This window comes from Pleurodeles waltl, chromosome 12 (genome assembly GCF_031143425.1).
Source record: "Pleurodeles waltl isolate 20211129_DDA chromosome 12, aPleWal1.hap1.20221129, whole genome shotgun sequence".
Taxonomy (NCBI): Eukaryota; Metazoa; Chordata; class Amphibia; order Caudata; family Salamandridae; genus Pleurodeles; species Pleurodeles waltl.
The window spans coordinates 48,268,887-48,286,183 of NC_090451.1; the positions used below are offsets into that span (position 1 = coordinate 48,268,887).

Below are 17,297 nucleotides of genomic sequence, written 5' to 3' on the forward strand. Positions count from 1 at the left end.
CAATCATTTGGCTCTTTGCTTCATCAGTTGAACTCAGCCAATCAAATTGATTGTTTCAAGCAGTAATTAAGCTGGTTATTTTGAGGTACTTGACTGAACCCGCCACAATGCAGTTTTACTTTAACTGACTTCTCAAACAATTCCGTCTGTCTTTCAACCCTGTGGTCTCTCTTACTTATAGGATTATGACACTGGAAAACGGCTGAGGTCGAAGTCAGTCCCCGCCACCCTGGACAAGATTTGCACCCAGAGAATGCCTCATTGCTTGGGCTCTTCCTGCCCCGTGGCAGAAGGTTGGTGACGTCTTACTATGGCGCTGGAGCTCTCCGCAGTACATACCTGATGCACAAAGCTTCTATATTTCAATTTAGCATTTTTACCACAATTATGCTGCCAATTAAGTGCATTATCACTGCCATTTCTTTCAGTTGTTTACTTATTATGCGTATGGTGTGCCCGCTTGACTCTTATCCAGCGTTACATGTGATTGTACTTCTGACATTGATGTGGTTGACTTGTCATGAGAACACATGGGTTTTTAAGGCCTCTCTCAGGTGTGGGTGGATGGATAGTGGGTCACAGGTCCAGCAGAAGTTGACTCCAAAGCACACTCCTTGGACAATGCCCTCTGTCCCTGTTAATATTTAACTTATGCCCGAAACCTTTAGCCATCACCGTTCAGACCAGTGAAAAATCCTAGGAGTCAAAATGGTTCCAGACAGTAGTAGAAGATGATGTTTGTAGGAGATATGCTATAATATTATATTCACCGGAGAGGCCCATCGCAGAGTTACTTAACTTGGTGAATAGTTTTGGCTACTTGGATTACAAAATCAACTGGAATAAATTCTCTTAATGCTTATATCAAAACAAGTGCATAAAAAAGTATGACAAGTATCCATTACAACAGGAAACAAAACAACTTGCCTACCTTGGCATAAAACACCCTGCGAGGTAGAACAGATTCTGAAATTAAATATTGAATGTCCTATAAGAAACTTAGGGCCTGATTTATGAAAAGTTAGTGCCGCCTTTGCATCATTTTTTGACTCAAAAGCGACGCAAACTTTTAATAAATCAGGCCTTAAACCTCTGATCTTAAACTGAGGCATAAACTCATTCTGGATCTGATCTAATCTTGTCTCCTTTGTCATGATTCACCTACCTTCAGATCTAGTTGAAGGAAACTAAAAGATTTTCATGTTTTTACCCTTTTTAAGCTATTTAAACGCCCTTCATGAAATCAGACTCTTCGAGGTCTGACACTCAGCCCCACATATTCAGAGTTTCTTATCCGTGGACATCATGCGGGTGGGAGAGTTCCCTCCAAAAGTGAGTGGGCACTTGTTTGATTATCGTAAGGGGAATGGCAGATCAGATGCAACAGGTATTGCTAGAGTGTGGGGCAGAAACAAACACCTGTGTGGTTTAAAAAGTACTTCCTCACCCATTACCATGAGTTGAGGTTTTCAGCAGTGAGTGTAGACTTTATACCGTCCTCTTCTGTCCTAGTGGATGCTGTCCAGAGCCCAGGCTAGATATTAAAACTTTGGCAGCATGGACTCTACAGTCTACAGATGAAGCACCTCATTTGTCCTGCTCCCCCACACCTCAACATGTGTGAGAACTCAACTTGGTCTCCCACAGTGCTGACAAATGATGCTTCCACCCCCATTTTTAGAGTCGAACCTGCGTGAGCAGTGTGCGCTGGGGTATGTCCTCTCGCTCACTCGCGAGACTCTGTTGTGTTCAGTAAGGGGTGTGCATCCTGCCCTTTGATTCCCGTTCGTTGGCTCCTTGGTCACTCTTCTTTACTGTCACCTGGTTGGCCAGGATGTGCCTTGGCGTCACTTCCTTTTCCTTCGGGGGACATGGCCCAAGCACATACTCAGTGTTACCAAAAATAAAGGTAGTTTATTTTAGTAAGACAAGGCCAAAAATATCTTAGAGGCAATACTCCTTCTGGGAGTAAGTATTATACACAATATATACAATAGACACCAAAATAAGGTAAGTAATTAGACATAGGATAGTGCAAACAATAGAAAATACCATAGAATGCAATCGGAGAAAATAGGTCTGGCGGCAACACAAACAATATACTAAGAAAGTGGAATGCGAATCACAAATTCTCCCCTAGACAAGTCTAGTGTGTAAAGAATTGCTGCGAGAGTAAGAAAACCACAAAGGTGAGTAAATTACCCCACCCCAGAGCCCAGGAAAGTAGGAGTAAAGTACTGCAAGTTTCCTTAGGACACACTACAAGTCGTGATTAGAGTTATTTCAAGAACCAAGCAAGACTGCAAGCAACAAATGGTGGATTCTTGGACCTGAAGACCTGTGGAGAGAGGAGACCAAGGCCAGAAGTCGCAGAAGATTCCGGGAAGGACAGGAGCCCCTGCCAACCTAGAAGATGGTACAAATGAGGAGTCTCCGGTTGGAAGAAGACTGCAGAAGAGCACAAGGAAGATGGCTGCGGGTTCCTGCATGATACAATACATGTCCCACGTGGAGATGTTGAATGCAGGCGAGTTTCGGTACTGGTTTCGCCCAACAAGCCTTGGTTCAAGCAATGTCGCAAATTGCTTCAAATTGGTGCTGCCTGGACCCAGGAAGGACCTGGGGGCCTCAGCTTGGACTAAGATGGCAGTGGGAGCTCCCAACAATGGAGGAAACTCACAGGTGACCAGGCAGCACCCACAGAGGTCCCAGGACACCGGGACAAAGAAGGTGCAAATTGCGGTTGTTGAAGCACTACAAAAGAAGGTCCCACGCCGCCGGAGAACAACTCAGAGAGTTGAGCGTCGCAGGATAGAGGCCTCAGGAGGTGAAGATGACACAGTGCACAGGGGTACTGTCGCAAACAGGGAAGGCAAGCTCTTATCTCCTCCAAATTGGGACAGCAGGACCTTAGGACAGTCTGTGTCAAAGGGGTCCACCACCTATGTTCCAAGGAGCACACTCGTCACCAGGAGAGGAGTCCAAGAGAACCAGTCGTCATCTTAGAAGGTGCCTGCTGGAGCAGGGAAGTGACTCCATCACTCAACGGGAGATTTCTTCGGTCCGTCTGGTGCAGAGTAAAGAAAGGGAGTCCCCAGAGCTTGCACACCATGGAAACTGTTGCAGTTGCTGGCTGGAGCTGAAGTTGCAGTGGAAAGGTAGCCTGAGCTCAGAGGACGAAGTAGTAGTTGCAGAGGATTCCTGATGGAAACTTGCAAGCAGAATCTGAAAACAAACCCACAGGACAGACCCTAAATAGCCCTGAGAGGGGGATTGGCTACCTTATCGGGTATGGACCTATCAGGAGGGGTCTCTGACGTCACCTGCTGGCACTGGCCACTTAGAGGCCTCCAGAGTGTCCCCATACCTTGGACAACAAGATGGTTGAAGTCTGGGACACACTGGAGGAGCTCTGGGCACCACCCCTTGGGTGGTGATGGACAGGGGAGTGGTCACTCCCTTTTCCTTTGTCCAGTTTTGTGCCAGAGCAGGGACTGGGGGTCCCTGAACCGGTGCAGACTGGCTTATTCACGTAGGGTACCATCTGTGCGCTTCAAAGCATTTCTAGAGTCTCAGGGAGGCTACCCCTCCCAAGCCTGTATCACCTATTTCCAAAGAGAGAGGGTGTAACACCCTCCTCCCAAAGGAAATGCTTTGTTCTGCCTTCCTGGGACGGAGCTGCTCAGACCAGAGGAGGGCAGAACCCTGTCTGTGGGGTGGCAGCAGCTGTAGCTGCAATGGAAGCCTCAGAGAGCTGGTTTGGCAAGGTGGAACCCCAGGATGCATGGAATTGGCTCCCCAATACCATATTTGGAATGGGGGGACAATTCAATGATCTTAGACACCTTACATGGCCATATTCGGAGTTACCATTGTGATGCTACATATAGGTATTGACCTATATGTAGTGCACGCGTGTAATGGCGTTCCCGCACTCAGAAAGTCCGGGGATTTGGCCTTGGACAGCATGGGGTCACCTTTGCTAGTGCAAGGATGCCCTCACACTTAGTAACTTTGCACCTAGCCTTCAGTAAATGAAGGTTAGATATATAGGTGACTTAAAAGTTACTTAAGTGCAGTAAAAATGGCTGTGAAATAGAGTGTGCACTATTTCACGCAGGCTGCAGTGGCATGCCTGTGGAAGGGTTTGTCTGAGCACCTTATGGGTGTCAAAAGAAATGCTGCAGCCCATAAGGATCTCCTGGAACCCTAGTGCCCTGGGTACCTAGGTATCATATACTAGGGACTTATAAGGGGGTCCAGTGTGCCAATTGGAATTGGTAAATGAAGTCACTAGCCTATAGTGACAAATTTGGACGTGGAGAGAGCATAAGGACTGAGGTTCTGGTTAGAAGAGCCTCAGTGACACATTTAAGAACTACTGACAACACACACATAGGCCACAAAATTTGAACACCGGGGTCCTGGCTAGCAGGATCCCAGAGAAACAGGCAAAACACACTGACACATAGGGTTTTCACTATGAACACTGGGGTCCAGGCTAGCAGGATCCCAGTGACACAGTAAAACACACTGACACACACTCACAAACAGGCCAACAGTGGGGGTAACCATGCTAGAAAGAGGCTACTTTCTCACAGTTTCCCTGAAGTAGACCAAGAAATTAGCCAAAATACAGCAAAAATTTAGTTTTTAAAAAAAAGAAATGGGGAAAAAGGGCTGCAGAAGAAGGCTTGTGTTTTTTTCCCTGAAAATGGCATCAACAAAGGGTTTGCGGTGCTAAAATCACCATCTTCCCAGCTTTCAGGAACAGGCAGACTTGAATCAGAAAACCACATTTATCAACACAATTTTGGCATTTTATTGGGACATACCCCATTTTTACTAGTTTTTGTGCATTTAGCCTCCTTCCAGTTAGTGTCATAAATGGGTGTGAAACCAATGCTGGATCCCGGAAAGCTAAACATTTCTGAAAGTAGACAAAATTCTGAATTCACCAAGGGGTCATCTGTGTTTTCCTACAGAAAATAACAGCTAAAATAAAAAAATATTGAAATTGAGGTAAAAAAACAGCCATTTCTCTCCACGTTTTACTCTGTAACTTTTTCCTGCAATGTCAGATTTTTTAAGGCAATATACTGTTACGTCTGCTGGACTCTTCTGGTTGCGGGGATATATAGGACTTGTGGGTTCATCAAGAACCCTGGGTACCCAGAGCCAATAAATGAACTACACCTTGCAGTGGGTTTTCATTCGATACCTGGTATACAGCAATTCATTTGCTGAAATATAAAGAGGGAAAAATAGGTATCAAGGAAACCTTTCTATTTCCAAAATGGGTACAAGATAAAGTTTTGAGAAGCAGTGGTTATTTGCACATCTCTGAATTCCGGGGTGCCCATATTAGCATGTGAATTACAGGCCATTTCTCAAATAGACGTCTTTTTTATACACTGTCTTAAATTTGGAAGGCAAAAATGTAGAGAAAGAGAAGAGGCAATGACACCTGTTCTTCTATTCTGTGTTCCCCAAGTCTCCCGATAAAAATTGTACCTCATTTGCGTTGGTAGGCCTAATGCTCGCGACAGGAAATGCAACATGGACACATCACATTTTTACATTGAAATCTGACGTGTTTTTTGCAAAGTGCCTAGCTGTGGATTTTGGCCTCTAGCTCAGCCGGCTAATAGGAAAACCTACCAAACCTGTGCATTGTTTAAAACTAGACACCTAGGGGAATCCAGGATGGGGTGACTTGTGGGGCTCTCTCCGGGTTCTGTTACCCAGAATCTTTTTCAAACCTCACATTTTGGCCCCAAAACACTTTTTCCTCACATTTCGGTGACAAAAAGTTCTGGAATCTGAGAGGAGCCACAAATTTCCTTCCACTCAGGGTTTCCGCAAGTCTCCCGATAAAAATGGTACCTCACTTGTGTGGGCAGGCCTAGTGCCCGCGACAGGAAATGCCCCAAAACACAACGTGGACACAACACATTTTCCCAAAGAAAATAGAGCTGTTTTTTGCAAAGTGCCTAGCTGTAGATATTGGCCTCTAGCTCAGCCCGCACTTAGGGAAACCGACCAAAACTGTGCATTTTTGAAAACTAGACACCAAGGGGAATCCAAGATGGAGTGACTTGTGGGGCTCTCACCAGGTTCTGTTACCCAGAATCCTTTGCAAACCTAAAAATGTTGCCAAAAAACACTTTTTCCTCACATTTCAGTGTCAGAAAGTTCTGGAATCTGAGAGGAGCCACAAATTTCCTTCCACCCAGTGCTCCCCCAAGTCTCCTGATATGAATGGTACCTCACCTGTGTGGGTAGGCCTAGTGCTCGCAAAAGGAAATGATCCAAAACACTATGTGGACACATCAAAATTATCAAATACAAAACTACCTTTTTTTGCTGGGTGTCACCTGCGTTTTTGGTCCTGGGCTCAGCAGCCATATAGGGAAACCTACGAAACCCAGACATTTCTGAAAACTAGACAACCGAGGGAGTCCAGGGAGGTGTGAGTTGCAAGGATCCCCCAGTGTTATCTTACCCAGAATCATCAGCAAACCTCAAATGTAGCTAAAAAATCCAATTTTTCTAACATTTCTGTGTGGGATCACCGCACTGGGACAAATTTCCTACCACCAAACATTCCCCTCCGTCTCCCGGTAAAAATGATACCTCACTTGTGTAGGTGGGCCAAGTGGCCTGTGACAGGGAAAAGCTAAAAACATGTCAAAATTGAGGGGGAACCAAAGCGGTTGCAAAAGGGCAGTTTGAAAAAAAAGAAATTTTAGGCTGAGAAGTGGGACAGAATTTTTATCGGTATAGATACGACAATTCTGGGTGGTAGGAATTTTGTGGATTTCTGCAGATTTTGGAACGTTCCATCACAAAGGTGTGGGAAAAATGTGTGATTTCCAGCAAAGTTGGAGGTTTTCAGGGCATTGTGGGTAAGAAAATGGTGCGGGATGCATGTGAAGCACACCACCCTGGACTCACCCAGATGTTTAGTTTTCAGAAGTGTCTAGGTCTTGTGGATTTTTCTACATGGCAGCATCCCAAAGTCCAAAAAGTGCATCCCTCACCATTCCAAGTGGGACAGTTTTGAGAGTTAGACAAGCTCTCATGGCCCAAATGTAAAACCAAAACCCAAAATAATCAAATGTCCTCTTGCTTGCTGTGGGGTAAGATGTTTAAGTGTGCGGGGAAGAGCTTGAAGATTGTTACCCCCTTCAATTGGGGTGGGGGCATAACCATGCCCATACTGGTTGGTAGCCACTACCCCACTATTTTTTATTTTTTTTAATTCCCTGGCATCTAGAAGGTTTTCTGCCCTCCCTCCCCAGGGAGTGAATTGGGGGTAATTGCCCCATCTGCCCACCAGTGGACAGAACAACTTTGGCCCCATTTATTTGCGGTGGGGGTATGGCTACCCCCACCCTCTTTAAAAAAAAAAAATCTTCTCTGGTGTTTGGTGGGCTTTCTGCCCCCCTGTGGAAGCAGATGGGCCTTCCAAATATAGGCCAATCTGCCCCCAGGGGACAGATATGGCCAACAGCAATGTGCCCCCAAGGGGATTGACCCTTGCCCAAGAAGCTGCCCCCCCAAACAAAACACACACACACACACCAATCCCTCGTGCCTAAGTGGTTTCTGCCCCCCCCCCCGGGGGCAGATCGGCCTAATAGAAATAGGGTGATCTGTGTCCAAGAAATGGCCTAAAATAAATTTGCCCCCACTGGGGAGCGACCCTTGCCTAAGGGGTCACTCCCCTTGCGTGAAATTGGCGCCAAAAAAATCCCTGGTGCCTAGTGGTTTCTGCCCTACTAAACATAAGCCGATCTGCCCCCAAGGGGAGTAGAAATGGCCTAAAATAAATTTGCCCCCCAGGGGAGCGGCCGTTGCCTAAGGGATTGCTCTACATGTATAAAAAAAAAAAAAAAAACCCTAGTGCCTTGTGGTTTCTGCCCATCTTGGGGGCGGATCGGCCTAATTAAAATAGGCTGATCTGCCCCCAGGGGGACAGAAATTACCTAAAATAAATTTGCCCCTCCCCAGGGGAGCGACCCTTGCCTAAAGGGTTGCTCCCCTTGCATGAAATTGGAGCAAAACAAAAATCCCTGGTGCCTAGTGGTTTCTGCCCTCCTTGGGGGCAGATTGGCCTAAGAAAAATAGGCCGATCTGCCCCCAAGGGGAGCAGAAATGGCCTAAAATAAAATTGCCCTCGAGGGGAGCAACCCTTGCCTAAGGGGTCGGTCCCATCTGTAAAAAAATACAAAATAAAAAAATCCCTGGTGCCTAGAGGTTTCTGCTCCCCTTGGGGGCAGATCATCCAAATTAAAATAGGCCGATCTACCCCGAAGGGGGGCAGAAATGGCCTAAAATATATTCTCCCCCCCCCAGGGGAGCGACCCTTGACTAAGGGGTCGCTCCCCTTGCTTGTAACTGACATATAAAAAAATCCCTGGTGACTAGTGGTCTCTTCCCCACTTGGGGGCAGATTGGCCTACTAAAAATAGAAATGGCCTAAAAACAATTTGCCCTCCCAGGGGAGCGACCCTTGCCTAAGAGGTCGCTCCCAACATGTAAACAATAAAATAAAAAAATGTATCTCTGGTGTCTAGCGGTTTCTGCTCCCCCCCCCCCCCGGGGGCAGATCGGCCTAATTATAATAGGCCAATCTGCAAAGAAATGGTTTAAGAATAATTCCCCCCACCCCCGGGGAGCGGCTCTTGCCCAAGGGTCCGCTCCCCTTTTTCATAAATTTAAATTTAAAAAACTCCCTGGTGTCTAGAGGGCATTTCCGCTGCCCGATCGCATCTCGATCTGGCAGCAGAAATGCAGAGAGAGACATCAAAGGAAAGGAAAGGCCTTTCCTTTCCTTTGATGCCTCTCTCGCCCCCTCCACGCGTTCGGAGGAGAAATGCTTCTGGGGGCAGCCTCTGATGAGGTCAGCGCGCCATCAGGCTCTGATGTCATCAGACGCCACAGGGGGATTGAAGGGGGCAGGGGTAGAAGGGGAAGCTATTTCCCTTCTTTCCCTGCCCATGGGAGGGGGGTGCAAGGCCATCGGGGTGAGCGCTATCGCTGCCCCCAAGTGACCATACCAGGACGTAACTGTTGCGTCCTTGGCACCCGAGCAGTGCAAACGAAGACGTAACCGTTACCTCCTGGGCACCCAAGCGGTTAAGGAAAACGGGCCGCATTAAAAAAAAAGATTGCTTTATTGAAAAGCAATCACAGACATGTGATTGTAGCCATTGATAATGGGTCGCAAATTGCAACCTACCTCATGAATATTAATGAGGTAGGTCCATTTGCGAGCCCTTGCGAATCGCTATATGAAACTCCTGGAGTTTCATACATTCCAATAGCGATTACTTAATTGCAATTCGCAAAAAATCACAATGAGGTAATCGCTATTTGAAATAATGATACATCTGGCCCTAAGTGATTTGCCCAGAATCGCAGAATCTTGAGCCGATGCCGAGACTTGAACCGCGTTCTCAGTTCCAGACAGCTCTGGCAGTTGCGCCACATCTTCGCCCATTAGTTACACGTCTCTGCGATGTTTACTAGCACTGTCTTTCATGATGTGTTCTTGACCTCCGTGGATACAAATCTCAGCACTGTCTCACCTACTGGATATTATTGGCCATTCAAAGCAGCGTGACGTGAGACACAACAGTGACATTTCTTCAGTTCTGCATGAAGTGATATTGGGCAAAGTGATGCAGGAACATAATGCTTTTCGTTCATGTGTACGTCGATTAGCCCAATGTCATTTCATGCACAGTTGAAGAACTTTCAATATTGTGTCTCACTTTTTAGGTTGAGCATAGCAGCGCGCAAGCGCTGTGTTTCCAAAGTGTTGGTATGTATCTGGGGTTTTAACCACGCCCACAGCACGCCCATCACTATTACTCGTTCATGGGCTTGCTTTTCAAAAATCCTTTATTTTCGTTGGTAGCTGCTTTATGTTTGTCCTTCCTTGGGGCGGTTTTGTTACCGCCATGCCCGTTACATGAATAATTGCACTTTTGCTGATAACTTTGACTATGAGCGAACTTCTTTTTCCTTTTGTCTCTCTCTTCACACTCACGGTGGTGCTTTGAAGCGGCTCAAGTGTCAAGTGTTTTACTTTTCATTTTCAGTTTATGTGGCAAGAAAAGTCCAGTTAGGAATTTACAGCGCTAATAGCTCTAACTGAAGCAAACGCGAGACCCATTGCATTGCAAATGCCTGTTATTTCTGTCAACGCTGCTCTGTGTTCAAATAATCAGTACTATTAATAAACAATAATAGTAATTGATAACTAATAATTAATCAGTATAATTCTGCATTGAAATAATCTGTTTATACCCTGGGGTACTCTTTTCTATTAATATGAGTCAAGACGTGGATACATAATTAAGGTTCATTCATAATTAACGAACCATAATTATGCAGCCAAGCCAAGATATAATTTGCATAGCAATAATCACATTTGTGTAGGATGGTGTTACCAATATTTTTATTTTAGTCAATTTTGATCTTTGCTTGTCCTGATGAAGTGATTTCAAATATGAGTAAACACTAAGGGGCATATTTATACTCTGTTTGCGCCGGAATTGCGTCATTTTTTTTTACGCAAATCCGACGCAAAGCTAACTCCATATTTATACTTTGGCGTTAGACCCGTCTAGCGCCAAAGATCTTGGAGTTAGCGTCATTTTTTAGCGTGGACACCTACCTTGCGTTAATGATATGCAAGGTAGGCGTTCCCGTCTAAAAAATGACTCTAAGGCATGTGCGCCTTATTTAAACTCTCGTGCAAAAATGGCGCACGGGAGTGGGCGGGTCAAAAAAAATGACGTCCAGCCGCTTTTGCGTCATTTTTTAGCGCCTGGTCAGGGCAGGCGTTAAGGGACCTGTGGGCTCGGAAGGAGCCCAGAGGTGCCCTCCCGTGCCCCCAGGGACACCCCCTGCCACCCTTGCCCACCCCAGGAGGACACCCAAGGATGGAGAGCCCATCCCAGGGAACTTAAGGTAAGTTCAGGTAAGTAATTTTTTTTGAATTTTTTTGTAGCATAGGGGGGGCGTTATTTGTGCCCCCCTACATGCCACTATGCCCAATGACCATGCCCAGGGGACAGAAGTCCCCTGGGCATGGCCATTGGGCAAGGGGGCATGACTCCTGTCTTTACTAAGACAGGAGTCATGTCAATGGAGGGTGGGAGTAAAAAAAAATGGCGCAAATCGGGTTGAGGCAGATTTTTTGCCTCAGACCGACTTGCCCCATTTTTTGACGCCCAAGCTCCATTTTCCCCTACGCCGGCGCTGCCTGGTGTGGGTCATTTTTTTTTACGCACACCAGTCAGCTCCGCCGGCTAACGTCATTCCATAAATAAGGCGCCCGCATGGCGCTTTGGAATGGCGTTAGCAGGCGTTAACATTTTTGACGCACAACTGCGTTGGCGCAGTTGTGCGTCAAAAAGTATAAATATGGCCCTAAGGATACACAAAAATAAAGTCATATTTGTATTAATAAATCAATTAAAATCTGATTATCAGACTCGAAGAGTTGTGCAATAGGCTGATCTTTTTAAGTGTAGAACTGCCTGATACATATTGATAGAAAGGTACTCCCCTTGAATATGTAAACAGGTTTTTGATTGCATGTGTGGTACGACAGCGTTCCACACGAACAAGGGGAGAACTATATGCCGATCATTACACAGTTGTCCAAAGCTTCTTTAAAATAATTTGTAGCTGGAGAGCAGTTGTAGCAGCGTATCAACAATATATCCGTCACTGTTATGGTTCAAAATCAATACTTCCTCAAAGCACTTCGGGATACCTTAAAATGGAGTATATTAGTATTTGAAGTCTAAATTGCAGCTGGTTAATACCTCTTGAAGAAGGGCAATAAAATGCATGGGAATTGAGTAAAACAACAGTTTACAGTACAATGTGACAAGCAAATTGCCTAACAGGCCGGCGGTAAAAACAAATGGAATCACGACCATGGCGGAAACCGCCAACATAGACAGCCACTTTAACATTCCGACCGCCACAGCGGTACAAACAAACACCCCGGCGGTCACCGCCAACAGACAGGCGGAAGACAATGTACCGCCCACCCTATCACAACCCGGCAATCCGCCACCTTTTCCAGGGCGGAACCAATGCGAATAAAAACACGCCGGAAACAGGACTTGGAAGGGAAAACACTCACCTCTCCACATCCCACGAAGAACCAGGACGCCATGGAGCCAGAACTCCAGATACTCCCTGCGATGGTCTTCCTGCTCCTCTATCCGGAGCACCAAAGACGGCGGCGACGACCACGGTGAGTACTGCACCTACAACACAGGGGAGGGGGAAGGGAAAAGAGAGTGACACACACACACGCAACACCCCCACCCTCACCCACTACACCATACACACAAATACATGCAGCAACATTACAAATACACCCCCCACCCCACCTTCAGTAACGCAAGGACAAATGGAATTGATTCGAACAAATGTAATCAATAAAAATCAGATAGTGCAATTTAAAAAATCAGTATAGACAAATATGTACACCAACTACACAAGTCTGGATATTACTCAAACATCGTCCGTGGATCAGAGTCCCAAAATGCATGGGCGAAACCCACACATGACACCAGACTTCAAACGGAGAGAACACTGCAGGGGCATCAGATCGAAATGAAACAGGCACCTCAGGGGGAGAGGGGGCACCTCAGCCTGATGAATGCACAACTCCACTGCTCCACGAGGGGGCTCCATGCCCACTGCTGTATCCTGGGAAGTGCAAAGCCACAGTCTCTCAAGTCTCTCCAGTGGGTGGCTTGCCCACTGCTATATCCTGGGGAGTGCAAAGCCACAGTCTCTCAGGTCTCTCCAGTGGGTGGGTTGCCCACTGCTATATCCTGGGGAGTGCAAAGCCACAGTCTCTCAAGTCTCTCCAGTTGGTGGTTTGCCCACTGCAATATCCTGGGGAGTGCAAAGCCACAGTCTCTCAAGTCTCTCCAGTGGGTGGGTTGCCCACTGCTATATCCTGGGGAGGGCAAAGCCACAGTCTCTCAAGTGGATAACAGTCTCCACTGGTTCTGGAGGGGACTTGGTGGCCAGAGTGCTTCATCCTGCCAAGGACTGAGGTAGTGGATGTATCTCTCCACTGGTTCTGGGGGGGGGGCTTGGTGCCCAGAGTGCTTCATCCTGCCAAGGACTGAGGTAGTGGATAAATCTCTCCACTGGTTCTGGAGGGGGCCTTGTGCCCAGAGTGCTTCATCCTGCCAAGGACTGAGGTAGTGGATGTATCTCTCCACTGGATCTGGAGGGGGCTTGGTGCCCAGAGTGCTTCATCCTGCCAAGGACTGAGGTAGTGGATGCCTTTCTCCACTGAAAGTCGTGCATAATGGAGGCTGTCCAGGCTCCTGGAACTGACCACCAGCCTCGGACGACTGACCACTGGGGATGGCAGCCATGTCTGCGGTGGAGCCACAGGCTCAGGATGTGGCGGGCCACTGGCGGTGCTTGCGGCAGGCTCAGTCACAGCGGTGCTGGCGGCGGTGCTTGCGGCGGCCTCTGTGGCATTGGGGCTGGCTGCGGGCTCTGTGCCATCGGTGCTGGCGGCGGGCTCTGTGGCGGCGGTGCTGGTGGCGGGCTCTGTGGCTGCGGTGCTGGTGGCAGGCTCTGTGGCGGTGGTGCTGGTGGCGGCCTCAATGACAGCGGTGCTGGTGGCGGTGATGGTGGCTGTGCAGGTGGCGGTGCAGGTAGTGGTCTTCTCCGCCGTACAGGTTGGCGTCGGCGTGGACAGAAGGTGTGACACTGGTCCAATTGTCGGTGCCACCATGCCCTCTCCTGACCTGCCCTTTATTTTCTGGCCCTTCCCCACCTTGGATGGTGGCGCAGCTGTCTTGCCACCATCCCCTTTCATTTTCCCTGAGCCCTTGGTGGCAGGTGTTTTCTGCTTCTCCCTCCCGGATGTGGCCAACTTTTTAACTTTTGCAGGTGGCGGAATGTCCTTGCCCTCGCTCTGTGGCACACTGGCAGCCCTGTTGGTTGGCGCACTCCAATAGCCCGCAGTTGCTGGCACCACTGTGCCTGGTGATGTGGTGGCTGAGGTGCTGGGTTGGGACCTGGAAAGCCTGGCCCTAGGGGACGGAGTGGGGGGGAGGTGTAGGGAAGAAGTCAATATTAGCCAGGAAAAGTTTTTTAGACACACTGGGACGGGTAGATGGAGGGGGTTTGGGTGTGGAGGAAGAGGTAGTGGTTGTAGGAGGTGTACGTTTTCTGAATTTGGGTGAAGGTGCATGCGCTGGAGGCTGTTGTGAGGTGGATGGCTGTTGGGTGGGTGTGTGCCTGTGTTTGTGTACTTTGGGAGGAGGGCTAACAGACACGCTGGGAGAGGACACAGGGGATGTGTGAATGGTAGTGGGGGTGGTGAGTGCACGTGAGCGGTGTGTGGTGATGGGCGTGCTGGTGATGGAGGTAGTGACTGAGGATGTAGTGCATGCAGGTGTGAGTGGAGACGAGACAGGGAGGGAGGAGGAGGACGTGGAGGAGGGGGACACAGTGGAGGCAGTGGATGTCGGTATGTCTGCATGGGTATGATGCTTGTGTGAGTGCCTGTGGGATGTGTGGTGCTTATGTTTGCCTGAGCCACCCTTGTGTGTTGAGGTGTGTGCATGCTAGTCAGATGGTGTGCTTGGGATAGGCTGAAGTACAGGGGATTGGGTCTGGGTGGAGGAAGTTGGAGGGGGAGGGTGGACACAGGGACAATGGCTGCCATCAGTGCTGAGGCCAGAGCCTGAAATGCTCTCTGTTGGGCTGCCTGCCCAGAATGAATGCCCTCCAGGTATGCATTTGTTTGTTGCAAATGCCTCTCGACACCCTGGATGGCATTCACAATGGTAGATTGCCCAACAGTGAGGGATCTCAGGAGGTCAATAGCCTCCTCACTGAGGGCTGCAGGGCTGACTGGGGCAGGGCCTGAGGTGCCTGGGGCGAAGGAGATGACCACCCTCCTGGGTGAGCGGCCACGGGACACATGCTGAGGGGCTGCTGGGTGGGCGGTGCTGGTAGGGGGGTTGGCAGCTGTACCTGTTGATGCGGGGGGCACAGAGGGGCCCGCCACCACAAGGGAGCTCCCATCAGAGGAGGAGTCGCTGTCGTCACCTCCTGTCCCCGCCGTGGAGCTCCCCTCGCCCTCCTTCCCACTGGTGGCTTCGGACTCCGTTGTCTCGCCCTCCAGGGCCAAGTGGGATGCAGCTCCCTCCTGCTCCAGTGCCACTGCTCCTCCGCCTGATGATGCTATTGCACACAAGAACAGGGAGACCACAAAAAGGGAGGTGGGGGGAAGACAGATGAAAGACATGTTCAGTGCATGCAATACCACTACCGTTGGCGTACACTACAGACACAGCAGCCCTCTGCACTACGCCATGCACTTATAGTTCCTAGTTAATTCACAGGGCCATGGGGTACAAGGCCTATGCCCGATTGCTGCACACATGGAAGTCACAGGAGCCTGACTAGGTGTAGATGGCTCTTACCACTGGTGGGGTTGGGGCGCCACATAGCCTGCCTCACAAAGGGACCTTGCCTACAAAGCTCGCCCTGGCCTAGGGGAACCCACTGCCCACCTTCCCCACCCAGACACCTCGTAATGCGCGCAGAGTCAGATGGATGTGACTGTACTCACCCCCTTGTGGCTGCTGTGATGCTCTCAAGTGCCCATCCAACTCCGGATATACCACCACCAGGATCCAGAACATCAGGGGGGTTCATGGTGTGACAGGCACCCCTCCCACGTTGGGAGGCCATCCCCAGCTGGGCCTCCGCCGTCTTCTTGCTCCAGCGGCGAATGTCCTCCCATCTTTTCCGGCAGTGGGTGCTCCGTCTGTGGTGGACAACCAGGGTCCGGACGTCCTTGGCGATGGCACGCCAAATATCCTTCTTCTGGTGGGTGCTGACCTACAGGAATAGTAGAGGGGACAAGGAAAAACTTTAACCGTCCGGACCGTCACAGTCATTGGCCCACGTTCCCACCCTTGCCCTGACGCACATACACTCACCGTCCGCTCATGCAGGGCTCAGTCCCCCCGTCCCATGTATCTTCCATCCACACCACTCCAAACAGGCATTGCCCATGCAGCATGCTCACAGTGTACTCACCTGTTTGTCTGGAGGACCGTAGAGTAGCGTGTACTGGGGGAGGACCCCATCCACTAACTTCTCCAACTCCTCCGAAGTGAAGGCAGGGGCCCTTTCCCCAGAAACATGAGCCATCGTCGCTTCCAGACTGAGGTCACAGTAGCACTTGCAGTGTAGGTCCTCTCCTGTTGAAGGTCAGGTATCAAGTGAGTGTACAGATAGAAAATGGCGGTCACGTCCGCGGCGGTGCTTACCGTCACCGCCGGCATACATCGTCATTGGCTCCTGGGACCCATAGGGCCCAATGTTAACCAATGCAGGATTGCGCCACGGTCTTCAACCGCCTACCGCGACAGTGTAGAACGCCAGCGCAGTTACCTCAAATCCCCTTGTCCCACCTTACAGGTCAGGCAGCCGCCATTTCAGGGGGCCACATGGCATTAATAATAACTGCGTCACACCTATCTAGGCCTTGCATACACACAGTAACAGGCACATTGCCGATTAACAAATGTGTGCAAATGACAGTTTGTGATACCTCAGTGTTGGCTGACTCTCTGCTCGCTGTTCTCCTCCATAGGGCACGTCCACTGGGGCAGGTGATGAGATGGCGGCATCCTCCGGTGTACAGAAAGCTGGTGGACCTGTCGACAATGGAAGAGAGACACGTAATAGTCACCTACAGACTTGATCGAGCAACAATCCACGTTCCGGGTTAGTGTGTGTCTAACAGTTGTCCCTCAACATTTTCAGGTGACTCTGGGCACCCCAACCTGTCATGGCTACTGACCCCAGTGAGGAATCCCAGGACAAGGGCAGAGGTACGCTACAATGTGGCACATGGCTGAACTAGGAGCATTATAGAAAGAACCTTCGGCCTCTTGAAGGCTGGGTTCCGGTGCCTCCATATGACTGGTGGTTCTCTCTACTACTCATCGAAGAAGGTGTGCCAGATCATCGTGGCCTGCTCTATGCTACACAACCTGGCTTCGCGACGCCAGGTGCCTTTTCTGCAGGAGGATGGTCCAGATGGATGTCTTGTGGCAGCTGTGGAGCCTATGGACAGTGAAGAAGAGGAGGCAGAAGAAGAGGATATCGACAACAGAAACAACATTATCCAGCAATACTTCCAGTGAGACACAGGTAAGAAGATATCACTGCCTCACACATCTCATACAATTGTTTGACCT

At 49.2% G+C, this 17,297-nt stretch overlaps 1 protein-coding gene across 2 annotated transcripts in view; it reads left to right on the forward strand.

Moving 5' to 3' along the window:
• Window positions 1-17,297, forward strand: part of ARHGEF18 (Rho/Rac guanine nucleotide exchange factor 18) — a 389,375-nt gene that overhangs the window by 98,394 nt on the left and 273,684 nt on the right. For both annotated transcript variants that reach the window (XM_069215795.1, XM_069215794.1), the window contains exon 5: window positions 182-293. In XM_069215795.1, the coding sequence (XP_069071896.1) occupies window positions 182-293 (112 nt within the window). The remainder of the gene's footprint in view (window positions 1-181; window positions 294-17,297) is intronic.